This window comes from Corticium candelabrum, chromosome 5 (genome assembly GCF_963422355.1).
Source record: "Corticium candelabrum chromosome 5, ooCorCand1.1, whole genome shotgun sequence".
NCBI lineage: Eukaryota > Metazoa > Porifera > Homoscleromorpha > Homosclerophorida > Plakinidae > Corticium > Corticium candelabrum.
In genome coordinates this window covers 367,026-385,000 of record NC_085089.1, presented here as the reverse complement: position 1 = coordinate 385,000, position 17,975 = coordinate 367,026, and the positions used below count along the sequence as shown (strand labels likewise).

General features: G+C 41.4%; 2 protein-coding genes across 5 annotated transcripts in view; one reads left to right on the top strand and one right to left on the bottom strand.

Annotated features, from left to right (window-relative positions):
- Nucleotides 1-6,647, top strand: part of LOC134180150 (double zinc ribbon and ankyrin repeat-containing protein 1-like) — an 11,051-nt gene extending 4,404 nt beyond the window's left edge. For 2 of the 4 annotated variants that reach the window (XM_062647241.1, XM_062647243.1), the window contains 13 exons: nucleotides 255-368; nucleotides 428-520; nucleotides 1,247-1,369; nucleotides 2,001-2,132; nucleotides 2,870-3,157; nucleotides 3,791-3,865; nucleotides 3,941-3,971; nucleotides 4,294-4,368; nucleotides 4,435-4,541; nucleotides 4,607-4,687; nucleotides 4,744-4,868; nucleotides 6,196-6,270; nucleotides 6,339-6,647. In XM_062647241.1, coding sequence (XP_062503225.1) covers nucleotides 255-368; nucleotides 428-520; nucleotides 1,247-1,369; nucleotides 2,001-2,132; nucleotides 2,870-3,157; nucleotides 3,791-3,865; nucleotides 3,941-3,971; nucleotides 4,294-4,368; nucleotides 4,435-4,541; nucleotides 4,607-4,687; nucleotides 4,744-4,868; nucleotides 6,196-6,270; nucleotides 6,339-6,495 — 1,476 coding nt within the window. In that variant the 3' untranslated portion in view covers nucleotides 6,496-6,647. Of the gene's footprint in view, nucleotides 1-254; nucleotides 369-427; nucleotides 521-1,246; nucleotides 1,370-2,000; nucleotides 2,133-2,869; nucleotides 3,158-3,790; nucleotides 3,866-3,940; nucleotides 3,972-4,293; nucleotides 4,369-4,434; nucleotides 4,542-4,606; nucleotides 4,688-4,743; nucleotides 4,869-6,147; nucleotides 6,271-6,338 lie in introns of those variants that run through there. The other 2 variants (XM_062647242.1, XR_009969942.1) reach the window with 2 other exon arrangements.
- Nucleotides 6,648-6,977: 330 nt separating this feature from the next.
- LOC134179361 (trichohyalin-like) lies at nucleotides 6,978-17,970 on the bottom strand. Its single transcript, XM_062646230.1, has 18 exons — nucleotides 17,823-17,970; nucleotides 17,519-17,652; nucleotides 17,369-17,464; nucleotides 15,768-15,827; nucleotides 11,346-15,710; nucleotides 11,203-11,295; nucleotides 10,893-10,920; nucleotides 10,742-10,830; nucleotides 10,602-10,679; nucleotides 10,155-10,442; nucleotides 9,794-10,010; nucleotides 9,448-9,727; nucleotides 9,283-9,384; nucleotides 9,164-9,224; nucleotides 8,166-8,201; nucleotides 8,042-8,109; nucleotides 7,898-7,962; nucleotides 6,978-7,839 (listed from the first exon to the last, which is right to left on the bottom strand). Exons 1-18 carry the CDS (start codon nucleotides 17,926-17,928, stop codon nucleotides 7,130-7,132), a joined length of 6,876 nt encoding a protein of 2,291 aa, XP_062502214.1. The 5' UTR covers nucleotides 17,929-17,970; the 3' UTR covers nucleotides 6,978-7,129.
- Between the last annotated feature and the right edge of the window lie 5 nt (nucleotides 17,971-17,975).

Genomic DNA, 17,975 nt, shown 5'->3' with positions numbered 1-17,975 from the left:
TGAGTGGAATGAGGTAACAGTCACTGGACCACACGCACACTTACGGAGTACATACTACCAAGTCATTTTACAGCAAGCATAATATCACTGTGCATGTTGCATGCACACATCAAATTTTATTTCTATTTTGGTCAAGCTCAAAACTGGACCAGCGAATTCGAGCATCAAGAGATTTAATTGGTTTGGCATTAAATGTCGTCACCACATTATTTGACTGCTACCTCGTTGCTTTACGTTTGTCATCTTATCATTAGATGGGCACGTGTCTTAAATGCCAGTCTCCTGTGCCTCTTACTGCTCCATCATGTTTAGTGTGTGAAGCTCCGCTTCAGCCACAACTTCAACCTCAAGCAAGTAGGCGGCTACAAGTAGGTCACATGAGTTTGATGACTTTGAATGTAGATATAAGCTGCAGTCGTTGTGGTAGGCGCGTCTGCTATGCTGCCATTGCAGTAGCGTTAATCCTTCTCACATGGAGTTTTGCGTAACATGTGAATCACGTTTGCAAGAACAAGGAAAGGTGCACTTTGTATTTGATGTGTGTGTGTGTCTGTCTGTGTGTGTGTGTGTGTGTGTGTGTGTGTGTGTGTGTGTGTGTGTGTGTGTGTGTGTGTGTGTGTGTGTGTGTGTGTGTGTTGTAGATAACCAAACCCAAACTCGAGTAGTGACATGCCACAATAATATGATTGCTTGTTGTTAAACTTTGTGTTTTATGTCGTTCACTGCACTCTTATTTGTTTCTTATTTGATGTACTATTTACATTCTTGGATCAAGGTTTATGTGTATTGGATTAGACTTGAAGTGAGCATAACCATCGAGTAAAATGGCGTATAAGTTTGTGCATTATTGGTCATGCCATAAGTGAGTTGTTGAGAATTGAAGAGGTCAAAGAACGTACTAGTAACCACACAGACACACACACACACACACACACACACACACACACACACACACACACACACACACACAGTAGACTAGGTAACATGTCCCAGAGCTTGGTGTTGTTTGACTGAATGTTTGATTTTCTTCTTAATTGAATTCAAGCTTTGTAAAAATGACTTCAGCCATCAGCCAACACTTGTGCCTTCCATCAAGTTTGCAAGTGACAACGTTTGGCCATTGATTTGCAATATTGACACTGACATTGGTTTTTAAGTTGCATGCATGTGTGGTCTTTAACATGTGTAGGATATGTGGTTTATAGTAAAGGGTATTGATGTTATGGTGTGTTTTGTTGTGTTGCAGCTTGGTAATGTGTTTAATGGCTTAGCACCTGAACCTCCTCCGTTCACGTACAGAACAAAGTGCAGTAAGTGTGGTCGTCTTAACGCTGGAGATGCAAGGTTTTGCGATTGGTGTGGCAACAAGGTACATTAGTTGACTACGTGTTGTGTTGTAGTGAGGCCTGTTGGTGTGTGTGTGTGTGTGTGTGTGTGTGTGTGTGTGTGTGTGTGTGTGTGTGTGTGTGTGTGTGTGTGTGTGTGTGTGTCATTGTGTGTGTGTGTGTGTGTGTGTGTGTGTGTGTGTGTGTGTGTGTGTGTGTGTGTGTGTGTGTGTGTGTGATTGTGTGTGTGTGTGTGTGTGTGTGTGTGTGTGTGTGTGTGTGTGTGTGTGTGTGTGTGTGTGTGTGTGTGTGTGATTGTGTGTGTGTGTGTGTGTGTGTGTGTGTGTGTGTGTGTGTGTGTGTGTGTGTGTGTGTCATTGTGTGTGTGTGTGTGTGTGTGTGTGTGTGTGTGTGTGTGTGTCATTGTGTGTGTGTGTGTGTGTGTGTGTGTGTGTGTGTGTGTGTGTGTGTGTGTGTGTGTGTGTCACTGTGTGTGTGTGTGTGTGTGTGTGTGTGTGTGTGTGTGTGTGTGTGTGTATCACTGTGTGTGTGTGTGTGTGTGTGTGTGTGTGTGTGTGTGTGTGTGTGTGTGTGTCACTGTGTGTGTGTGTGTGTGTGTGTGTGAGAGAGAGAGAGAGAGAGTGTGTGTGTTAATCTGGTCTTATTATGCCATAGAACTTCAAATCTCAGCAGCCAGTTTCCTGTTTGAAATGTGCTGCTAGCAACAGTGCTTCTGCTCGATTCTGTTTATCATGTGGCTCTCGCATAGAACCTCCTAACTCACAGCCGGAAAAGCAGGAATTGACGGTAATGTGTTTATTTTTGGACACACTAGCTACATGCTGGTAATCGTTAGAGCATTGGTGTGTGTGTCTACTGATTGATATGTGACATAAGTGTGTAATGACTAGCATGTTTCTATCTGTTTGTTTACTCGTTTGTTTTCTGTTTGACTGTATTTGTTGTTCAGCCATCTGTCTGTCTATGATTACAGTATTTTCTTATCAATTTAGTGTGTCAGTAGCATTATAGATTATACAACCACAACAACAGCATGCAATGGTGGAAACTAACACATTGTTTGGATGCTACAGATTAGGTCGCTCCGAAAAATTGTCTGATTGGCGTAACCCGCCTGCCCATGTTTGGAGGGCCGCTGAGTTTTTTAAAATTCTTTGTGTGTCTTGGTGACTGTAGTCTTCATGAGGTATTGCAGGAAGTTGGATTCTGTGATCGAGTGGACGATGTACTCAGCGTGCGAACTGCGACCATAGACACTTTCTCCAAACAAGACGCTGGGCTAGATAATGACTAAAAAATTCCCCTCACCCATCCACCCATCTTTTTCCACTGCATGTTACCCCAATCAGACAATTTTTCAGTGCGGCCTTATGAGCAGATTTTGTTGCCACAAAATGAACTCAAAAGGAGTAGTAGTGTTTACTCTGTGGTAGCCCTAACACACTTGTACACAATAGTCTGCAAATGTGTGGCTATGTTTCAGTAAATGCTCGTACAATTGAGCGTATTTGTTCTATGTATAGTGGGCATCTGGTTCAACATCTGCTAAACACAATACAAGATCACAAGGCAGTCAAACTGAAGGCCTATTCTTCAAGTCTGCACGAGCATTAGAGAGTGCATCTAAAGCTGAAGAACAGGCGAGATCTCAACGTGAGGCTGGCAGAGACAGGAGACTCCAGTTGACAACATACAGTCCTGGGAGAGGTTTTTGGAGACAGCAGGTTGAACATGTATGTTCACATCTGAAGGCATACGCACAAAACTCTCAGGATTTCCAGAAGGCAATAGGGCAACCACAAATGGGAAAGGTATGATACCAAAAAGTGACTTAGTATTAATAATTGATTGTCTCGTTGGTCATTTATGTTTTCTGTTGTGTTTCATATACTTTAGTCACTTGAATTGTGTAGGTTTAGCTGTCTTTGCTGTTGGGTTTTCTTAGTGTTTTTAAATATATTAACCAGCGTATAATCAGATATCTGACACTAACCTGAAAGAGCGCGTGCACACACACACACACACACACACACACACACACACACACACACACACACTCCTGGCAGCTCCTAACATTTAGTTTAGTTTAGTGTGTGTGTGTGTGTGTGTGTGTGTGTGTGTGTGTGTGTGTGTGTGTGTGTGTGTGTGTGTGTGTGTGTGTGTGTGTGTTTTGTGTGCACGTGTGTGTGTGTGTGTGTGTGTGTGTGTTTTGTGTGCACGTGTGTGTGTGTGTGTGTGTGTGTGTGTGTGTGTGTGTGTGTGTGTGTGTGTGTGTGTGTGTGTGTGTGTGTGTGTGTTACATGCACACGTGCCCACTATATCGATGTAATATCATTTAAGTACTCAAGTACTACCAGTTTGGATGCTCAAATTACAAATTGTTTATAACTGTGGCCCCAAACTGACTAGCAGTTTGTATGATAATTTAAGTTCTTTTTGTCTAGCTGACTGCTGCTACTGTTCATGATGATGGCAATGAAGTGACACTTACTATCACATATCCACTCAAAGATGTCAAGGTAAACGTGGCCATATAGGTGGCACAAGCTGCGACACATTTGCCTATTTCTCACTTTGCTTGTTGCTGTTCACAGGGACGGCCGCTGAGTGCTGCTAATCCTCAAGGTATGCATGCATCTTCATTACTTTGATTTTACTGTGCACATGTCACAAATGTATTGTGCAGCAATCAGCCTTGTTTACCACACCATTTGAGCATGAGAGATGTTGATATACTGTAAACATTCTTGGTGGATAGAGTTTGTTTCATATTGCATTTGTTCTTGAGCAACATGATGTAAAGTGCAACATAAATGTATGAGTAATAACAAGTATTTGAAAAGAAATCTTAGGACATGACAAATTAGACAAAGTCTTTTTTTTGTTATTGTATGTTTGCTTTTTGATTTGAGTAATGAGGCTTTAGCGTACTGCTTGTGTGTTGCAGCATCGCAGGCTCTTCTTAGTACACTGGTGGACAGTAATGGCTACAATTTTAAACAGTCAAGTTCTCTCAGTTTACGTTAGTCGTTGGCTATTTCAGTAAACTTATAGCCAATGTTATTTTCTTGCTGCATTTGTGTGTCAGTCAGTGAAACTAGCAGCCTCAACTTCGATGATAACGAAATTGAATCAACTACAAAAACTAAGAAAAAAACAAGACGGAAAACAAAACCAAGCAAGGATTTGTTGTCGGTAAGTGATTCGATTGTAGTCGTTATAGTGAGTGTAACGTGTTGACGTTTTGTTAACAAAATTAGTCTGAAACTCAGCTGGTATTTCGTGAAGTGAACAGCACGGGTCAAGGACGACTAGAGACGGTGGAACGTCTTATTGACAAGGTCTCTATTGTGGCTGTTGTCTACTTTCATTTTGTTATTGATGTTAACCGTGTTAGGGTGCTGATCCTAATCGTCTTAATAAGGAAGGCCTTTCTGCTGTTGCAGTAGCAGCAGTTAATGACCATCATGATTGCATTCGAGTTCTAGTTGAGAAAGGAGCAGATATCAACCTTAAGATGAGGTATCATACATAACAACTCTAGTACAGAGACAAAATTTCACTTTGCATTGTTCTAATTTTGATATTGCAAGTGAAAGATTGTCTGTAAATTACAGTAGCTGGTAGTGAGCCAACATATAGTGTGTCTAACAGGTGGTTAACGTAACTATGGGGATGTACTGTACATTGTATTGTAGTCTTTAGTAGTACATTGTATTGTAGTCTTTAGTAGTGCATTGTATTGTAGTCTTTAGTACAGTACATTGTATTGTAGTCTTTAGTAGTACATTGTACTGTTGTAGTCTTTAGTAGTACATTGTATTGTAGTCTTTAGTAGTACATTGTATTGTAGTCGTTATTAGTACATTGTATTGTAGTCTTTAGTAGTACATTGTATTATAGCTTTTAGTAGTACGTTGTATTGTAGTTTTCAGTAGTATTGTAGTCTTCTTGGTGCTAAGGACAAGGCTTACAGTTAAATGATGGCAATACTGTTATTTCTGATGACGTTTGAAGTTGTCCAGTGATTCATTGATGTAGAATTCGTATGAACTGCCAGTTACATTTGTAGGTTAGTCTTTAAAGTTTTGCTAATCTCGTATTAAAATCTTGTTGAGAACGAAGACACATTGACGCTGAATACGGGGACTAAAGCCTTGTCCACACTCAACCAGAAATGGATCGCAATCCGATTTGGATATCCACACTGCACTTTAAAAACGATATCTCTGCCTCTCTTTGTATTGGTATCATGTGACTGATGAACAGTTGGATGTGTACGTGTGGGTTCTTTGCTTGTGGTAGTGTTGATACAGTGACATAAGGCAATACAAATTGAGCGAGAGCAAAGAAAAGTGAGGCGTGTTAGATGTTTTGTCTACACTTGTAGGGCATGTGAAGGTAACACCCACTATTTTCATAATTGGATTTAACTGATCGCGATCGATGTGGATTGAATCACGATTGCTTCGAAAGTGGATTAGGTGTGGAATTGATGTTTGCAGTTGGATCACTTTCCAGTTGCCAGTGTGGACAGGGCTTAGTCAAATGATCAGATGGCAATATTTCTGATGATGTTTGAAGTAGTCTAAAACGGTTCAAGTCAAACATATGTATATACTGTAGTATATCCTTTCTCAATTGAGTGTGACATATCAGACGTTTGCTTTACATTTGAATTAGAAATGTTAATGTTTCAGTGAGATGAAATGAACCTCTTTCTCTGTTGTATTGCATTGTACTTGCTACTGTACTCCAACTGGTAGTTATATGCGATAGCTTTGATGTCGTTGACATGTAGATGACGACTGTTTCAATGTGTTTACTGGCTACTAATTGTATGTTGAAGGAAAGGAAATACGGCATTGCACGAGACTGTGCTGGGTGGACCTCGACATGTTGACAGCATTGAGGTGTTGCTGGGGTAGGAATGAGACTAATGAATACAATCAATGATATATTGTGCTGAAAATAAACGTGTTGAATATTTAGATGTCATGCTGATGCCGATATCACCAACACAACTGGCGACAAGCCGTATGACATTGCTGTGAGGAAGGGTTATGAGGCGATTGTAAAGTGCTTTGTGACAAACATTGGTGTCAACCTGCTGGGTAAGATGACTAAACCTACCAGTTTTACATTGTAGATAACACAAGTTAATGTGAGTATATCACATTTTAAATAGAATCGTAGATGTGACAGATAATGCTTTTATAATGCTTTTGCAGTTGAGTTAATGTGTGCACATGTAATGGAATTTTGGTTATTAGTTCTACATACAAACTGAAGGCACTTAGACATGTGATAACGTGCAGTGTGACCATGGAAGTGTACGAGGGTTTCACTCAGTGGATGTTATGTGAGCATGTTCACTCTATTCATTGTCGTTTGGATCAATGAGGAGCCTATGGCATGTGATATGAGGCAATACGTGGATGGCAAATGTCAATGTGGCTATCTGTTTGTTACTTTATCTGTTCATGTGTTTGTTTGTTGGTTTGTTCATCTAATGACAACACTTTGTAGAGATAGGACATTCAGTGCGACTGAATTCTGTCTCAAACATAGTAGATAATCACTGATGACAGAAGAAGTTTGTGTCTTCGTGCTGCAGCCAATGCTTTTGATACGGTTAGCCCTTACTGGACCAGATTGTTGTTTGTCACATGTTGTGAACCACTCCTTAGTCGATTTGGCAGAGATGCCAACTGGGCATTAAAATATAGTTTATTATATAGATTTGAATTGTTGATGCAAATCATAAATTAATTGATTAGGAATTAAATTTCATTGTGCATGTTCGAGTTCCCAGGATGATGACCATCCATTCGATGTTGCTGCTCAAGTGGATGACCCCCTGGATGTGGCTGAAATGGGTGCATCATTGGCTGTCTTGGAATAGGTTGCCTGACAGGAACCAACCCTGGTCTTGGTGGCAGACCACCAAATGCTCCTGGTTGCAATGGCTGCTGTTGGTACCTTACGGGTCCATCAGGGACATCAAAGTACTTTCCAGACGGAGAACTAGTTCTTGGTCCAGGCATCGGTCCTCCACGGCCAGGAGGTGGCATTCTGTGGCTCATTGGAGGAAGAGAGTGGAACGGCATGGCAGGTGATGGGCCCAATGGGCCAGGGTGTGCATGAAGTGCACCAACCGAGTCCGGTCGTGGTGGCCGCAGCACTTCAGGACGATGTGGTGCCATTGCGTCTGGATGTGGAAGACCTTTGGAGTCTCGTCGAGGTAGCATGGATTCTTGTGTCGGTCCTATAGAATTAGGACGAGGAGGATATATTGGACCTCGACTGGGTGGTCGAGAGCTCGACCTTGGAGGGTTATCCCTGGAGTCTCTCCTCTGGCCTGGAGGGGATCGTTGGCCTGATGGCATGCTGTGTCTCTTCTCAGGTGGTGTCATTTGACGTGGAGGCCCTGGAGGTCCATGCGGAGATATAGGACGATTGAAACTATGTTGTGAAAGAGGAGGCATGGGACCTACCACACAATGAATGATCAACATGTGGATAGACCATCAGTGTCACATTCACAATACCAAACGCTGGACCAGGAGGATGTGGTCGTTGTGATAGTGCAATATGATTTTCTGCATCTGTGAGTCTGAAGAAACAAATACATCGATTTCATGAAGCTTTCAGTGATACACAAACACGAACAGTTGATGCGTTGCTGGACATACCTTCGGCGGAGAGTGGTCACGTCTTCGTTTGACTTTCGAAGCTGCTGCTCACAACTGTGCAATTGGGCCTATACACGTTGACATTAGAATAAGGCGAATTGAGTATGAGAAGGGAGCATCTCACCAGTGCCTCTTGAGCTCGCTTCTCATTGGTTGACAGCTACAGCAATGCACAAGCTAGTGAGACAGCTGCCATCCATAATGTACATAAACAGAATGTAAAGCATAGATACATACATACACACACAGGGCTAAAAAAATTGGTCCAACTAGTTGTCGTCATTTGACAAGTTTCCAATCATTTTAGGTTGTCAAAAAATTTTAGTCTAGGATGTTATGTTGATATCAATTATGGTGTTTAGTGGTACCGCCAGTTTGTACGGCCTTCTAAAATTCAGTGCAGTGCAAGCATACAATGCAGCATTCCGTACTTCACAATGGCATGTAACCAAGAGTATCCAACACATTACCGCTGAGCCAATGGCAGGATGTGTTACACATTAGACAGAGGTAAGGAAGGGAAGGCAATAGTGATAGCTAATTGAATTAGTGATTACACATACCACCTCTCTTTGTCAAAACAAGGTGGGGTTTCAACCAGACTTCCACATATCACTTTGCAAAAACTATCCGTTTCTTGCTACTACAATCATATCTACCTATTTTGACCTACAGGATTTACCATTGTCTCCACTTCCTCACGTGCTCCCTGGTCACAAACTTTATGCTTTTACTCTGTCAGAATCCTGAGATGGCTCGCAGAGTTCGCGTGCTCTCTGGTCTGGAAGTTCGAGGCTAGCTCTCGCACTACCCGTTTCATCATCCAGGATATGAGCAGTTTGTCAATGTACGACAAATGTCCCAATGTGAGCGTCAAAGCGGAGCATGTTTCAGTACAGTACAGCTATCCGCCTGTATACCGAGAAAGCCATTACAAATTAAAAAGCCTTGGTCTGCTCTAGTCGTCATTTGACAACCTAGACTACAACGTTAGTCGTCAGTTGTAAAATTTTACTCGTCAAATGACGACTTGATGACCTATTTTTCGAGCCCTGAGTCATAACAAATAGGCAGGCTTGCAGGCAGGCAAAGAACTCAATGAGGTTAAGTTTAACAACCAACCTGTTGCAGTAAGTTTTTCTCTATTTCAGCCATTTGCTGTCTTAATTCATTTACCTGTTGTCTGTAAACAGCAGCACATTCCATCCTAGTCACTCTTAAAACTCTCATCATCACCAAACCTTTGTCTTGCCATGTCTTCCTCAGCAGCTGCTGCTCTCTCACTAGCAGTTTGCTCTCTGTTGGCAATCAAGGCTTTAGCTGCTTCTTCTTTCCCCAACTTCCTGCAATACAAATGCACCATTTTACACTACCAACCATCTCATCAACTACAAAGGAATTCTTGCATCTGCAGTGTCTCTTCTCTCTCCTTCAAGTACTCAGACAAAGCCTGTAGCTTGGCATTCGTTTGCGTAAATTGAGACTCAGTTGTGGTGTACATCTCTCGTTGAACATCATAGTCAGATTGAAGTTTGTCCAATTTCTTTTGTAGCTGCTGATGTGCATCTCTCTCCACATGTAATCGAGCCTGCAGCTCTTTGCATTCCTGCTGAGAAGCCTTCAGTTCTGAAGATGCCTTTCTGGTATTGACAAGATCATTAAACTTTTGACGTTGTAGCTCTTCCACTACAGCATTATCGACACATTTTGTACAAACTAATTTATTATCAGGAGATTTGATTGATTTTGTACTTTTCTGTTTTCTGGTTTCTTCATCCTCTGTTGGATCTTCATCCCTATCTGCCAGAGCAATTGCATTTAACTGTTGGAGACAATCACGGAGAATGTCTGCTTCTTTCTCTGTCTCTGTCAATGACATCTGCACCTTGGCTGTCTCTTTATGAGCAGCTGCCAATTGGTCTTCATAAGATTGACATTGTTGTTGCCATTGATTGTTCTCTTGAGATAACTAAACGCAAAATTCTGTTGTAGACAGCCAAAAAACATGTATGACAGATCACTGTCTGAACTATTGAGCTGCATCCCTCCAGTGCAATACACAGTAATGTACGAGCGATAGTAACTGGTCATGTTATTGCAGAATGGAACTCACTCTATTTTGTGCTTGTTCCAACTGTGCAATTTGTCCTTTCATTTGCTCGACTTCACTCTTCAACTGATCCTCACTTGTAGTGTAAGTTTCAATGTCTGACTGTAATTGTTGTAGTTGGTGTTGAAGTGTTGTGGTTTGTTCTACACTTGCAGCCAACTGCTGCTGGTAGTAAGCACTATGTGCTTGTTCAGTCTGTAAATCTAGTGCTTGCTGAGAGGTTATATTACTAAGCTGTCGTACTTCTTCTTCAAGCTTTTGTTGCTGACCAAGCAACCGCGACTGAGCTTGCTGCAAAACAGTAAACCAGTCAAGTGACTAACCTATAATCAGTTATGCTACAATAACTACTGAAATGGCCACAAATGTGGGTGCTGCCAGTCAAACAAACTGAACAGATAAATTGTTCATTGGGCAACACCAAGGTCAATGCAGCAGATTGTTTCGTACCTGTGATCTGTTCTTCTCTTCTTGCAGCAGTGCATTCGACTCTCTCTCTTCCCGAAGATTTCTTTCCAACAGCTCAGTCTGCCTCACAAGCATAACAATACAATGAATTAGTGTACTACTGTGTTTACATTTATTATTGCCTTCTTCTTGGATGCTGTTGATTCTGTTTGTGCATTGTCTCTTTCAGTAATAGCAGCCACAAGCTGTTCCTCAAATTTCTTTTTCATTACTATAAAGATCAACATCCATTTTGTCTAATTGCCATGACTTGCAGAGGGTGAAGCAGCCTACCTTCCACATTGGGGCCCTTTGATCCACCCTAAAGTCACAGTACATAGTTGATCAGGAAAGGAAATGGCAATAAACAAGTAGATACACAGACAATAGAGAAACTGTCAAGCAAAGACACGAACAACTAATGGGAATATTGTCAGTGTGTCCATCCACTTGTATGTCAAAATTGTAACAAACGTCGTTTATAATAAATCAAGCATGTCCAATACGGCCATTGCTGCAGTGACAAGTAAACAAACATGGACAGTTAGAAAATTCCAACTGGCAAGTAGACAAGAACTGATAAAAATTGACTGCTTTTACTTACACAGAAACAAAACAGTAAGAAAATGGGCAGAATTCCTGCGATAGCCGTTCCAAATATGACAAGTGAAGATGCACCATCAAACCACATCGACACCTACAAAAAATTCACAAAACAACAAGCAAAACCAAACAGCAATCACTCACCAACTCGGGTAGAAACCCTTTAGCTTGATGCGTGTAATCCTGTTCATTCAAACTATCTAAGTCTTCATGCACTTCACTTTCCACCTCTTTAGGCTCATCACCATCTTCACGATCAAGATTTTTTGGTTTCCTTGAAGATGACCAGTCACTGAAACTCACGCTTCCGTCATCCTTGTTCATCATGCTATCATCATCTCCTACATCAGCATTTGCCTCCAAAACAAATGTCTTACTGGTAGTGTCTTCATCTTGCATATCAGTGATATTGTCCTTGTCATCGTTTTGTGTTTCTGGTAAATCAGACGTGTCATGATGATGTAAGATGTTCTCAACAGGTTCGGCATTTCCATCATCTCTGCCTTCATCAGACATTTGCTTATCCTGACTTTCAGCTGTTGCAGTCTCATTGACTGTCATGCTATCCTTCGTTTCCATCTCACGCTGATCACTATTATCTCTAACAAGAACATCGTCCTGCGGTGGAATTCCCTCACTAGAATTGTCAGCTACATTGGGCAAGTCTAATGGATCTTCTTGCACAGTGTCCTCATCTACTTTCTTGTCTTGATTTCCCATCTCTTCATTCTGAGTGCTCGATGTTGCAGATGCTTTTCCACTAGCTGCATCTTTCTTCTCCTTCATTCGCCTGTCCCATTGTCTCGCAATCTCTTCCAGTCTTTGCCTCTCCTTCACTTCTCTTTCTTCTCGTTCTCTCGCTTCCTTTTCTTTTGCTCTTTCTTCTTCTTCTCTTAATTCAGCTTCTCTTCTCAGTCTCTCCTCCTCATTCCGATAAAGTATTCGCTGTTGTCTTTCTTTTTCAATTTTCTCCAGCTCCTTCTGATATTCTAGATCTCGTTGATTTTTCTCCTCACGTCTGATTCGAACTCGTTCCTTTTCAATAGCTTGAAATCGCTCCAATTGCTCCTGTCGTCTCTCCTTTCTTTGTTCACGTAAACTATTCATTTCTTTTGCAATGTCCTCATCGCGCAGCCTCTCATCTCGTATAAAACCTTCTTCCTTTTCTTTCTCCAATCGTTGAAGCTCAGTCTCAACCCACCCATTGTTTCCAGCTCCTTTTCTCTTTACCTCGTCAAAGCGTCTACTGTATGCGCTTTCCAAATGGGCTCTTGTTTTTTTCATTGCATCTTCTTTGTCCTCCTGTAGTTGATTCAAATATCGCTGTTCACGTTGGTCTTCAACCTTGTCAAGCTGCTTCATGTAGCGAGCTTCACGTTCACGAAACTCTTCATCAAACTCATCCATAGTCTCAGACTCACTGCTAATCAAATCAGGTTTGTCTCCTTGTTCACTCAGACTAACATTGCTGGAGTCTTGCACGTTCTGATTGATCTGTTGTCCAGCTTGTCTATCATCTGTGTTCACATCAACGCTCTCAGCTACATCAGACTGTCCTGTCTGCACATTTTCCTCATCTTTACTATTATCAGTTTCTGTATTTTCATCCACTTTGTCTTTCTCTTTCTTCTCTGCTTGGTCATCACCTGCTGTCTTCTCTTTCATTTCAGTGTATTCTGGTATTTGGTTCGCCTCTTTGATTTTTTGTTTCTCCTCTTTGTGCCTTCTGTTCTCCTCCTCTCTAATCCTCACCAAATCTTCATCTGATAATTCATCTCCTCCACTTGCCAGTTGGTCATCACTCTCACTTACTAAATCTTCTTCTGTTCCTTGTGTTTCGCTACTACTACCTTTCTCACCACCATATTCAGTGTCACCAAACACCTCATCTCCCACAGACAAATTTGTCATTTGATTTTGTACTTTTTCATTCTCTTGTAATGACGAAGTCTCTTCCTTATATCTTGGAATTGATTCTACCATCTGCTGTATCTCATCTTGATCGTCGATCTGATCATCTTTAGGATGATCTGTGCTTTGCTCCTGATTTGCATCACTGATTGCATCACTTTGTGACGCGTTAATTTCTGGTTGTTCCTGTTGTTGATGCAGCTCTGCTTGTTGTTGTCCATGCTCTAAAGGGCTTTCCTGTTCAGTCTGCTCCTCATGTTTTACATCCCTGTATTGCTGTGTGCTTTCGAGATTTTCACGTTTAAAGTCAGCAAAATGATCAGCATCTGCCATAAACTTATCATCAGGAGTTGATTCATTTAGCATCATATCAGTCTGTGTCAATGAGGAAGGATTAGCTGTATCATCTGGCATCTCATTCTTGGTGTCTACAAGCACTTCTTTGTCATTCGTAGTCTGCACTTCTGCATCAGAAGTAAACGAAGCAGTTAAAGTTTCTGTTTCTTTAACTTGTTCATCTACAGGAATAACTGTTAATTTGTAGCTATCATCTGTCTCTATATCACTGTCTGCAGCTTGTCCAGCTACATCATTCAATTTGCTTGCAAAATGATCATCAACTTCTACTGTTTCTGTATGTTCCACTTGACCAACCACACTATTTACTTCCTGTGACACTTTACTGTCACCTCCTACTTCTTGCCTATTTATTAACCCTTCTGTATTTCTATCAGTGTGTACATCATCTCTTTCCTCGTGTTTATCAGTCTGTGTGTCTTCATGACTGATGGGTTCTCCTTCATCCCTGTTAGTAACATCTGCTCCACTCTCCACGCCCATTGCATCTGTTTGGTCCATCTGCATTGTTTCCTCTGCAACACTCTCATCTTTCACTATGTCTTCTTCACTCTGTGCTTCATCACTCTTTCTCTGTTCAAGACCTGTTTTACGTCCAGTTTCTTCAATTCTAGTATATTCCATTGTCTCTTCATTTCTGTCTATTTGACCATCTGTAGCTTGGTCAACATCTTTGTCTCCAGTAACTTCCTTCGTCAAAATCTCATCAGTTTCTTGTTGATTTGAAACAATGTCATCGACCTGTGCCTTCTCAACATCTTGAATCATTTCATCAGTAGACTGTGTGTCTTGTCTCATCGTAGTATATTCCTCCATCACCAAACGTTTATCTTTCATTAACTCCTCTGTTTGTCTCTCCATAATCATACTGTCTTCACTTTCAGTCTCCTTTTCAGCTGAAAGCCGATCTGCTTCACTTGAAGATGGCTCATCTGTATGCTGCTGTTCTGCAGTCATCTTGTTTGCAAGATCATTGTCTGTTACAGTCTTGTCTTGCTCTAGATGTTGATTAGCCTCCTCGGGTGTTCTATCATGTGCCAATGTTTCTGTGTTTGTGTTTCGTATCACATTGGTCATTGCACTCTCAATATCTTCAGTTGTTCTACGTTTGTCAATCTCATTCAGTTCATCGTCATGTGAAGTTTCCAACTCTTGTCTTTGTGGCCTATCACCATCTGTCTTGTCATCTAGACTTTCTCTGTGAGTTTCCTGACCAGGAGCTGTCAAGTTGTGTTCTGTGCCCTCATCATGTTCTTTTGTTGCTAAATCTGCTTGATCGTTAAACTGCATAGAGTATTCATTGTCCTCTCTTCCGATCTCTTTGTTACTTGCTTCCAAGTTGTCAGAAACTTCATCAATCTTGTCATCCTCATTAGTGTCCACGAAATTGTCCGTACCTTCTGCATCCATTTCATATCTCACATCTCTTAGTTCTTCTCTCTCTCCATACTCAATTTCTCTCTCTGTCTTTGTCTCCTCTCTGTGCTCATCAACACCATTTTCATACATGTCTGTCTTTGTCTCCTCTCTGTGCTCATCAACACCATCTTCATACATGTCTGTCTTTGCTGTGGTCAAGGTATCTTCTTCTTCTTTATAGTATTGTTCTTCTCTATACTCATCGGCCTCATCATCCCAGTAATCATCATCACCATTAGACTCTTTTTCTTTCTGTTCTTCATACTTTTCATCCTCAATGTCCATCTCATCTCTTTCATTCAATCCAACTTCTGGATCAGCACTTTCATCATCATTGAATGCAGTTTGTTCTTCTTCCTCTTGAACATGTTGCAAAAGATCATCAACTCTCTTACGAGCAGCTGCCAACTCTTCTTCAATGTTTGTACCTTCAGCAACCTTCAGCAACTGCACTTTATCATCTGTTTTCTCTTGTAATGTCTGCACTCGTCGACGAGCCAGCTTAAGTTGCTCATAAATGCCCAGTTCTTCCTCTTGCTCGTGTGCCTTCTTTTTTGTGTGATCTTCAACTGATTGACCAGTCACGTCATCTTCCTGTGGATCTAGAGGAGCAACTTTCATATCTTCAGAGTCAACTGACTGTGTTGCTGTTTCTTTTCCACCATCTTCCATCACATATTCACGAGATTCTTCTTGTTGGCTCTGTTTCTGCCTCCATTGTATGACAGGATCAGGAACATCCACTAACTCCTCATTGTGCAATCTGCTAGAATCTGCAGTTTGTGTCTGCAAATGCTCACCCTCAACATCAGTCTCATCTTTCTGTTGTTCATAGATATAATAAATATTTAAGAAATAAAGTTAATCTACAAAAACTACCTTGATGTCTTCATGTTCATTTGCTGACTGTGAGGTTACTTTCCTGTTTGTGTGTCCAGGCTGCACTCACACAAACAACAAAAGGTTATTAAACACAAACTCAAACACATGTAGAGTCATCAATCTATTATCGGACGTTCTCTGATATCGGACACTTCCATAAACATAACAAACGAGAATTTCTTTTTCATCTAAAGGCATGAATGTAGAGAATAGTAACACAAAACAAGACATGTTAGATTGGACTTGATCGCTTGACATCTCACTGTTCACGTCGACAATTTACAATTTCTGCTGCTGTTCTCCCATATCAGACACACTCCTCTAATATTGGACAACAGTTGGTTTTTCTTTGACGGCGCCACAGCTTACTGTCTGCACCTTCAAATAACAGGTACATGTCTCTTCCACACGCAGTAATAACAACAGATTGGCAGCTTTTCACGTCTGTCAAGAGGAAGGAAGAAGAGGGGCGGGTCGTGTTCTCTAATATCGGACACCTGTTGTGCTTGTTTAGAGTACAATCGTGGCAAGAAAATGTGATGGATTATGTAAACATTGATGAGACGTCTAGAAACTGCTCGCCGAGTATGAATAGCCTTTCATTTATCTCCCACAACAAACGAGGCAAGTAGCTGGAAAGAGAAGTATCTTGAAATTGCTCTAGTATTGCATGTATGCCTATTATAGGCGCAAAACAGATAACTACAATCGCAAACAGCCTTTTTTAGACATCAAAACTGCGTCCACATGCATGTATGACGCGGTGGTGAAGTCTAGGTACGCGAAACTAATTTCAAGGCATTGTCAGCTACCGCCGTCTCTAGATTCATTTGTTCGCCAACGATGGCGATGCTTAGGACGTGCATGGTGATTCGAGTAAGCTACCGCTTTCTGCTAAACCCATTCCGTTCGTGTAGCGTGCAAGGGCAGACATGCATGTGGATGCAGTTTTGACGTCTAAAACACGACTGTTTGCGATCGAAGTTGTCTATTTTGCATCTATAACAGGCACACATGCAATACTAGAGCAATTTCAAGATACTTCTCTTTCCAGCTACTTGCCTCATTTGACATGGGAGACAAATGAAAGGCTATTCTTACTCAGGGCGAGCAGTTTCTAGACATCTGTTGTCAACGTTGACATAATCCACTGCATTTTCTTCCCACGATTGTACACAAACAAGCACAACAGGTGTCCGATATTAGAGAACACGACCCGCCCCTCTTCCTCCTTCCTCTTGAGAGACAACATGGAAAGCTGCCAATCTGTTGCTATTACTGCTCGTAGAAAAGACATGTACCTGTTATTCGAAGGTGCCGACAGTAAGCTGTGGTGCCGTCAAAGCAAAAACTGACGGTTGTCCAATATTAGAGGAGTGTGTCCGATATAGAAGAACAGCAGCAAAAATTGAAAATTGTCGATGTGAACGGCGAGACGTCAAGTGAACAAGCTCAATCTAACACGTCTTGTTTCTGTGTAACTATTCTCTACGTTCATGCCTTTAGATAAAAAATTCGTTTGTTGTGTGTATGGAAGTGTCCGATATCAGAGAACGTCCAGTAATAGATTGACGACCCTACCAATATAATTTCCTCACCCCTATTGCAACAGTATATTGTGGACTTGGTTCAAAAACTGTAATCTCCTCAACCATCCCTCTCGGAAAATATCCCAGTTGATCATTGCTATTAACCTAGAATCATTAATATCAATACATTCCAATTTCACTCAAAAAAAAGCTTGTTACCGCGCCTTCCCATATTTCTTGGTTTGGTTCTTGATGTTTAGCGTATACAGTTATCGTATCTGTAGCGTCGAATGACAAGAGACGACCATCAGCTGATCGATGTGCTCTCACTGCCCGCGCCAATGAAATTGGATCTAATGTAAACCGCGCAAAAATGATTGACCAATCAGATGAACGTAAACCGTACAATGCGCGATTTGCAAGCCGATTTATGGTATGAGGGTATTTCAGACACGCAATATGCTTGCTCTAATATATTACCTAATATTGGTGTAGTAGAATGTCACGATTCTATTTACTGTACCTCGACATTCGGGATCTCTGCACAGCTTCTTTGCGTCTGCATCACAACAGCCGCTCCATAAAAGCAAAGAAGGTAAAACAAGAAACAAGAACTCAACGACAAGCATCGTTGGCCTTTCTCTTCGTCTCCAAGCTCCTTTGTGACGACAGCCAC